Source organism: Pseudonaja textilis, chromosome 5 (genome assembly GCF_049901715.1).
Source record: "Pseudonaja textilis isolate UNSWEBS1 chromosome 5, rPseTex1.2, whole genome shotgun sequence".
Classification (NCBI taxonomy): Eukaryota; Metazoa; Chordata; class Lepidosauria; order Squamata; family Elapidae; genus Pseudonaja; species Pseudonaja textilis.
In genome coordinates, this window is record NC_141994.1 from 30,190,765 (window position 1) to 30,199,952 (window position 9,188).

The 9,188-nt window shown below is 40.1% G+C and overlaps 1 protein-coding gene across 1 annotated transcript; it reads right to left on the bottom strand.

Annotated features, from left to right (window-relative positions):
* Window positions 1-365: 365 nt before the first annotated feature.
* Window positions 366-6,765, bottom strand: AVPR1A (arginine vasopressin receptor 1A). Its single transcript, XM_026709882.2, has 2 exons — window positions 5,775-6,765; window positions 366-745 (listed from the first exon to the last, which is right to left on the bottom strand). Exons 1-2 carry the CDS (start codon window positions 6,763-6,765, stop codon window positions 489-491), a joined length of 1,248 nt encoding a protein of 415 aa, XP_026565667.1. The 3' UTR covers window positions 366-488.
* Between the last annotated feature and the right edge of the window lie 2,423 nt (window positions 6,766-9,188).

Below are 9,188 nucleotides of genomic sequence, written 5' to 3' on the forward strand. Positions count from 1 at the left end.
CATTAAAAGTTGGCAAAATTTACTTAACTGTCTCCCTTAGCAACAGAATTTTTGGGCTCAAATGCAGTTCTAAGTCAAGGATTACCTATAAATGGTTGATCATAGAGATAAGTACTGTAGTTATTTTTTGAAAGAATAGGATGTTCCTTAGCAAGACGTCTGAGGGGACTCAGCAAATATTTTTACAGAGTAGTAGCCATTACGTCATAGAATACTGTACCTCACCAAGGATTAATGCCAAGGTCTATAATTGTGTCTGGAAAAATATTGCATGTTATCTGATTTTTCTATCAATATCATTGACTACATGTTCATATATCTTTTTACATATTAATTTGTAGCTTTCATTAACATAAAATGGTAACTTTTTTGCCAATCAATTACTTTATTGACCGCATGATACCTGGTAGTTAAAATGCTGTTTTGGCACTCAAAGAGACATCAGTATTTTATCAAGGGTCTAGAAAGAAATTGAAATTGTTAATAAATTATGATAAATTTGATGATTCTCTCCATGTATCCAAACTGTTTGTTGGACTTATATTATTAGTGAAAGAAGTCTGTCTCCTGCTAATGCTCTCAGTATCTTCTTTATTCAATCTTTGTTTGATTTTTCGACAACACAAGAAACTCTGCATGAAGTCTTGTAGGAGATGCCCACTGAAAAACATGTAGATCCATGGATTGCAACAACTGTTCAAGCAGGCCAAAAGGGCAGTCACTGTAACTGCAACATCCTCTGAATCTGTTGAGAAAAAGTAGAACATTATTTAGCAAAGACCTACAATTTAGTATGCTAATATTTCTTTTAAAGCAAGATCTAAGAAAAACCTGCATTAAATTTAGTAAGATTATAATTCTGCATTACATTTTCAAAGGTAAACAGGTATTCAGTAAAGTTGCCCAAATAACCTCAATATGCCCATGTTAAGTTTCTGGCTGCAATTTGTGGTTTTAAGCTGGGATATTAGAGGAAGTGTCTCTCTGAAGCAACTTGCTCCATCAGTTCTGGCAGGAAATGGACATTTTGGGTCCTGCTGAATCAAGGCAGTCATTTGGAAGGACCAGGAATGGCTTCTTTGTTGCAGCATTTGGCCTTTGGGTCACAATTCCACCCAAAATCAGGCTGGGGCCATCCCTGAAAGCCTTCTCTTTTCTCCTCCCAGGAATATGATTCTTATTCTGTTGCCTGCCCAGAGTTGCTTTTTTAGGTGGCCATATAAATTCAATAAACAAATCAAATAAATAAAATAAGCTTCTGGACCATATTGAATGTGTTGTCCATCACAACAAATTCACACATTCTGTTTTTGTCTTACTTACCTTTTGTTCCTTTCACTATACTTTTATTTTAGTTATGGTTTAGGAGCAGGTTACTTTGGTTTACAATTATAACTCGACTTCACAAAAGTTCTAGAACTCTGTCATTTATTATATCTAGCCACATTTGGAATACTTACAAAAGATGTTGAGACTCTAGAAAGAATGCAGAGAAGAGCAACAAAGATGATTAGGAGATTGGAGGCTAAAATATATAAAGAACGGTTGCTGGAATTGAGTATATCTAGTTTAATGAAAAGGACTGGGATGACATGATAGCAGTGTTCCAATATCTCAGGGTTTGCCACAAAGAAGGGGTCAATCTATTTTCCAAAGCACCTGAGGGTACAAGAAGCAATGGATGGAAACTAATCAAGGAGAGAAGCGACTTAGAACTAAGGAGAAATTTCCTGACAGTTAGAACAATTAATCAGTGGAACAACTTGCTTTCAGAAGTTGTGAATGCTCCAACACTGGAAATTTTTAAGAAGAGATTAGACAACCATTTGTCTGAAATGGTAGGGGGTTTCCTGCCTAAGCAGGATGTTGGGACTTGAAGACCTCCAAGGTCCCTTCCAACTCTGTTATGTTATGTTATTTCTATTCTATTCTTTGTGGCTTGTTCATAGATATAGTACATTTCACTTTTATAACACACAGAGATCATCTTAAAACAAATTTACAGAAAATATCAGGCCTACTATGAAGATGACCAAGGTGACTACCAAAAACAATATACTGCTGAGAAGAAGGAAGCAGCCACAATTTCCATCTTCTATGCAACTCAGAGAGCTCCCAGAGAACTGTTCTATTGCTAATATTAAATATTCTGGTGTCAAGCTTGCTTAGAGGATAGGAACTTTCTTTAAAAATAAAAGACTGCCATTTTTTAAAAAAAAATAAAAAAGACTCCATTATTCAGTTAATGTGCAGGTCAGCTAACCATGGGCAAAATTTGGGACAAACTAGCTAAAATAAACATGATATTGTATACCACTACAAATAACAAATGGCTATCCATAACCTTGATATTAAAGAATCATTTGAATTTCTGCTAGAACAGAATAATTCAGATTGTAAAATTGGTATACTGTTCAATATTGCTTATAGTAACAAACAGTATTGGTATGTTCATGTAGAAAGTAAATATTCCTTGTGGCATCTTTTACTGTAAATTTAAGTGGAAATGCAAGATAGAGAAGTTGAAGTCTTTTTTTAGAGCAGAAATTGTGAGAATGGCATTTATGGTTGAATTCCTCATATTCTGGTAAGCCAATGAGATGATAATGAACTTTCCAGTTTTGCTGTTTTTTGTGGGAGATTAGAACAAAACAATGAAGAGGAAAATGATCGTGCAGATACTGGATATTTTTTCATTAATTTTGTTGGAGAAACTATTTTATGTCATCAACTTAAAGGGCAGCACATATCATTAAATACAAAAATTGCATTCAGCTGGCTGATTGTGATCACTTGTTAAATTTTCAGTGTTTTACAAGTTGACTCTATGTAGCCAAAAATAGACACCAGTGAATTCAACAGTCTAGTCTCAATTAATTTGCACAGGAGTATCATCCTACCAGGTAATGTGTAGGCTTCAGCTTTGTTTGGATATTTTCCCACGTCATTATAGTTGTGCTTTTAAAGTTGTAGCAACATTTCAGCAGAATCGTTTCAGCAGAAGTACCTCTACATAAGAGGTACTATTGACAAAATCAGTAAGATACTACAAAAGCATCACATCAAGACTGCCTTCAAAACAGACAGAAAAATAGCAGCCATCCTAAGAAACCCCAAAGATAAAATTGACCTGGAAAACCAAGGCATATATGAAGTCTCCTGTGCATCATGCCCTGCCACATACATTGGACAGACCAATAGAAGAATAAGTACCTGCCTGGATGAACACAAAAATGCAGTAAAAAAGCTGGAACACACTTCCTCACTAGTCCAACACATGAAAGCCACGGGTCATAGCATCAACTTCAATGGCACCAAAACCCTAGCCACTATAGAAAACCCCAGCCACAGAATTATCTGAAAAGCCATAGAGATTGAAAAAAGACCTGAAAGCATGAATAGAAGAGATGATTCCACCAGACTGTCAATTATTTGGAAGCCTGCACTCACAAACAAAAAAATCTCCACAACACAAGCCAGGCAAACACCTGGGCACAAATAAATCCCCCCTGATACCTCCAGCTCAAACACACCCCAACCAGGCACCCAGATGAAACCTAGCTTCCTAATAAATGATAGCTGTCCATTTACTCGGAGCCAAGCTGCACTAAACGCCTCCAATACAGGAACACAATGTTGCCAGTCAATCAAGACAAAAAAAGCCACAAAACAGACAGAAGATATTAGAAACACCAATCAAGCAGAACACAGCAAACTCCAAGACCAATAAACACAGACCAAGACTCCCAACCAATCAGGATGAAGAAAAATCCATTCTGGCACAGCAGTAGGCTAGCCCCAAATTTAAAACTGAAACAACTGTAAAGTCTGACTCACAGACAAACTCAATACAGAAGCCTGATGATGGCAGATAAGATTCTGCTGAAACATTGCTACAACTTTAAAAGCACAACTATAATGACGTGGGAAATATATATATATATATATAAGTTTTCTTAAGTTTTATATATATATTCCTCCTTTAAAATCTACACAAGTTACTGTGTCTTCCTCAAAAATATATAGCAAAGAAATATATAAAACAATATTTTTAATGTTTAAACTTTGGTGGTTTAAACTCAATGCAAAATAGCTTAAACTCAGTGCAAGTAAGTAGAGGGTTTGCTCCCTGTTTATATACAGTATTTTGCTCTGCCAGTGTTGGTGAGGTGTATTTTTCTCCTTGGTGATTCCTTGATTAGGGTATTGTCTTTTGCTGAACAGCCCACACTCACTTGCACTGATGATGTTACTATCTATCTGGTTAATGAAACACCCTCAAGCAAATAACCCCCCATGGTCACTAGCAAATATTACTTAGTTAGATAATGCATATAACCAAGCTTAGAGAGCATCAAAAACAACATAATTCAAACTTGAGCTACACATATTCTCTTCTTTTGGAACATTCTAATATAAAATCCCATGACACTGATATTTAAGCTTGTTGACATGTGCAAGGTAATCTCCAATATCTTCCAAAAACTCTGAACAAGGTTGCAAACATATGTACTGATGCACAGCATTTAAATTTTAGGCTGCAACCCTAGCACCCTTTATTCATAAAGACCACCCGAAATACATATGGAAATGTGCATAAAATTATCAGAATCCTGAAAGTTTTGTCACTTTTAGTCTGGTACTGGGCTTTAATTTGGTAATATTTGGGTTCCTTGAGCCAATCTATTTATTTCTAAGTGAACCACAGTAAATGTAAGACTTGGAAAGTTATGGTGCATCCCTATTTAGTCAGGATTCAGTTGAATGACTATTAAGATGGGATATTAAATGAGCCTCTTTAGATGTATGTGACTTTCAGAACACTTCTTCAAAGAAAGTCTCAAAATATATACTTAAAAAGCAATATGTTTAGTAAGTCCTCTTGAAATGCAAACATGGTAAGACTGAATACTGTTTCCAATCACTGAAATAAATGAGAGTAATAAATGAGAGGCACAAAAAAATTATATACATTCAGGACAGCATTCTGCTTTAAAAAAAAATTGGTGTAAGTGGAATGTAGGCTTGGAATCCACACTACAGGGCTGCCCTGTTGAGAAACCATAAATTACTCACCTTGAGCCCTGGCAAGCTTATTTTGTTTGTTTTCTAGCTTAACCATTGCTGTCTGGTTTGCCGGATTCACTTTACTTTTCCTAGGCAGATTGATGCTGTTGAGCAAAGAAACAGCAACATCACCTCAACTGAGTAAATGTTTGCTGCCCTGTTAAACTCTCGGATTCACTTTACTTTTCCTAGGCAGATTGATTAGCTGTTGAGCAAAGAAACAGCAAAATCACCTCAACTGAGTAAATGTTTGCTGCCCTGTTAAACTCTGACCTAGGCTTCTGTTGCATGGTATGGCAGGGCAAAAAAATGTGCTGAAGATTAATGGCTCAAAACCTGGCCTTTAAAATTACTAATTCTCTTTTTCTGAGATACTCCCTTTTCAATTGAGCAGTTTGTTTGTTTTTTTAAAAAGGAGGCTACCAGTGAAATGCTGGAACATTTGTCTTTTTTTTTTCTACCCAGCTCCCGAATGAACCTGCTGAATAAAATACTGCAAGGTGACCTTTTGCAATAATATTCATTTGGGCTGAGGACTGGGATGAAAAAGCCTCCTAGGATGAAATCCTTCGAGGAATGGAGAAAAATCATGAAACAGTACATAGGCTAGCTAGTTCAAAAAAGCAGTTGAATAGTAAGAGACATATATATAAACTTATCTAACATGTATAGGCAGGATCAGGAGCTGATCAGAGCACAGCACCTACCCTGCCAGGAAGCGTGGTCGTCCCAGACGGAACGCATCTGTACAGAGAAGAAAGGGGCCCAACACACAATATAAGCCGAAATGATCACGAAGGTCATCTTGATGGTGCGGATTTTGGCGCGGGAGATGCTTTTGACGCTGCTGACATGAGGCGTGAAGAGCAGCCCCTTGCGCAGGGCGCCTTCGTGTGGCGGAGCCTTCTCGGTCTTCTGCCGCCGCGTCTTCTCCCGGACGTTGCTCCAGATGTGGTAACAGATGAAGCCGTAGCAGGTGACCAGGATGAGGACGGGCGCCACGAAGATACTGCCGGTTATCCAACTGATGTAGGCGCGAGCCCCCCACGGCTTGATGAACTGCGCCCAGCAGTCATAGACCTGCGAGCCGCTCTCCACTTCGCTGAGGGAGAAGATGAAGTACTGGGGCGCGCTGAGCAAGAAGCTGAGCGCCCAGGCGGCCGCGATCATGCAGTGCGAGCGCTTGCTCGGCTGCTGCAGCCTCTTGAGCGGGTGGCACACGGCGATGTACCGGTCGGCCGTCATCACCACCAACATGTAGGCCGAGGCGAACATGCCGAAGACCTGCAGGTGTTTCACCACGCGGCAGAGTCCGTCGGGCCCGTGGAAGCGGTGCGTGACTTCCCAGCAAAGTTGGGGCAAGATTTGGAAGAAAGCTACCGCCAGGTCGGCCAAGCTCAGATGCCGGATGAAAAGATGCATGCGGGATGCCTTTTTGCGCGGCGTGTGGTGCAGCGCTAGTAGCACGAAAAAGTTGCCCAGCACAGCTAAGGCGAAGGTCAGAGCCAGCACGGCGATTTCCAGCTTGGCTAGCTCTTCGTCCCGTCCGTAGGGGTCTCTGCTTCCGTTGGTTTTGTTCCCTGGCCACGCCGTCTCCACGCTGCCCCTGGAGCCTTCTACCTTCCCGAGCGGGTCCCGGCTCCAGTTCCACGCAGGCGTCGTCCAAGCTGAGCCGCCGGAGCGGTTGCTGGACGGCATGGCGTCGCTTTGCTTTTTGAGTTCTCTCGGTGCGCTTTCCCGCCTTTACTTTTCAGGCGCGGGATCTTCTTCGCGCCTGGCGAAAATCGGTGCGTCTCTTTTCAAGTGCTGCTCTTGAACTTCGGTTCCAGACCAGGTAAAGGTAGGCGGCAGAATAGAAGAAGACAGCCTGAGTCTTCTCCGCCTGGAATGAACCCGTGCGATTATCTCCACGCCTGGTTTCCTTCCTGTCTCCTGTATCCCACTCGCTCCTGGCTTCACCCCCGCGCTTAAACCGTGACCGGGCGCTCTTCTGCTTTTCGTCTCTTTGATTGCTTTTCTTCCAAGGTCCCTTGGAATGCGATCTAACTCCTCCTCCTCCTCCTTCTCTCCCGAGTGGCTTCCCCCTCGGCCGAGTCTTTTCACATGAGAGTCCCCTCTCTGGTTCTCTCAAACAAAGCTCTCTCCCCACTGTGCCGTCGGGAATCTTCCCCAAAATCGATCTGCGTTTCCTAGTCGCTTAGCACTGTGCCTGGACGCCTACATCGAAGCCCACTAATCGGTGGATTTGGTATACAAAGTGTGAACAGAGGGACACGGGGAGTTGTTTCACTACTAGTTCCTTGGTCCATGCATCACAGTATTGATCATGTCGCCCAGTCAATATCAACATGGCAACACCTGTTTCAGGTACCCCTTTCGGAGATTCCACAGCCTGAGCCTGGAACTTTTCCCCAAAAAGATGACAAAAGGCAATGTGCTTATCAACTACTAGATCTTATAACTAATGTGAAAGTTAATACAACACTTGAGATACTTCCAACTAGGAATAATTGCAAGCAAATTTAGCATCTTGGCTACCCCACAAAGTAATTTTTAAAAAAATCCCTAGAGGTGACATCTGCTCATGGTGGTTGGAGTGAGGGTTTGTGTTTCTTACAACATTGTCTTTTCTTCTAAAACAATTTATGAGGTCCTAATTTCATTCGGTTTTCTATAAACGATGTGTAGAGTGCAGTATAATCTTTTCATATCATAACGTAGAACAGGGGTGTCCAACCTTTCACCTTCCCTGGGCCACATTAGAAGATGAAAATATGGTTTGGGCCGCACATAAAATAAAATAACAGTAACGATACCTGATCATCCCAAAAAACCATAGAAAACATAGTTAACATATTAAATTTATTTGGAAATGAAGTTAGTGAGATGTTTTTATTATTTATTATTAATTATTTATTAAAAATTATTTATTTTTTATCACGGTTTTTTTTATCACGGTTTATTTTCTGGCCAAATTTTGCGGGGAAAGAAAGCTCGCCCGCCTACCCCTTTCCTAAGAGGTCTGTAGGGGGCGTGCATAAGCATACCAAAACGTGCCTACCGTCCCTGTCCTATTGTTTATTTTTTTTCTTATTCGTAAGAAATAATAATTCGTAAGAATTTTTTTCTTATTTCATGTATTTATAACCATGTTTATACTTATACCTGTTATCTAATAATTGTTTGACAAAATAAATAAATAAAAATAAATAAAATAAAGTCCCAGTATTGTGTAATTGTTTTCCAACTGTTTTTCCTCAATCCTAGCATCATCTGGAATAGCAATATCAGTGAATCAGACTTCCTTCTTTTCAATAACTGTCACATCAGGCCTGTTATGAACAAGATGTCTGTCTGTTGGATCTTAAAATTCCAAAAGATCTTAACCCACTCATTTTCCCAAACCCCCTAAACCTTATTGTGCTGGTTAGACAGTATATAGGAGATGTAGTTCATGTCACATGACCAATCAGGATTATAGATATGACCACGTGACATGAACTACATATCCCAAGAGGCATTAACTACATTTCCCATGAAGCATTCCCTTAAGGGGACAGCTCTCATTCCCCAACTAACTATATACTGTCTAACCTGCATACTTATGGTCCTAGTAGTTTTTACCAATTCAAATCCAAACCTCTGGCAAAGTTTGCAATGAATAGTTCTGACAACTCAGTCATGATGCACCTTGTAGTCAGTTTATGAAATTATTCTTCAGCCACTGATGAAATGGTTAGTTGTTTCATCCTTTTTGATCAGGTGGCACATGGTGATGTACCAGTTGGCCAACACCACCACCAACATGTACACTGAGACAAACATGTCAGAGAGCTGCAGATGTTTCACCACATGTTGCAGCACCTCTGGTAATCCTAGAAAAAAATGTGAAGGCTATTTTATAGGCAAAAGACAAGAAAAACTCCAGGCTGACGGAGTGATACCTTCTTGCTTGAAAGCCTGTGCTGAACATCTGGCCTGTATCTTCACTCAGATTTTTAATAAATCACTGGAGATAAGTTATATGCCTTCTTGCTTTAAATGGTCTACCATCATCCTGGTTCCTAGGATTCATTTCAGGGAGCAGAATGACTACAGACCAGTTGCTCCTACATTTGTAG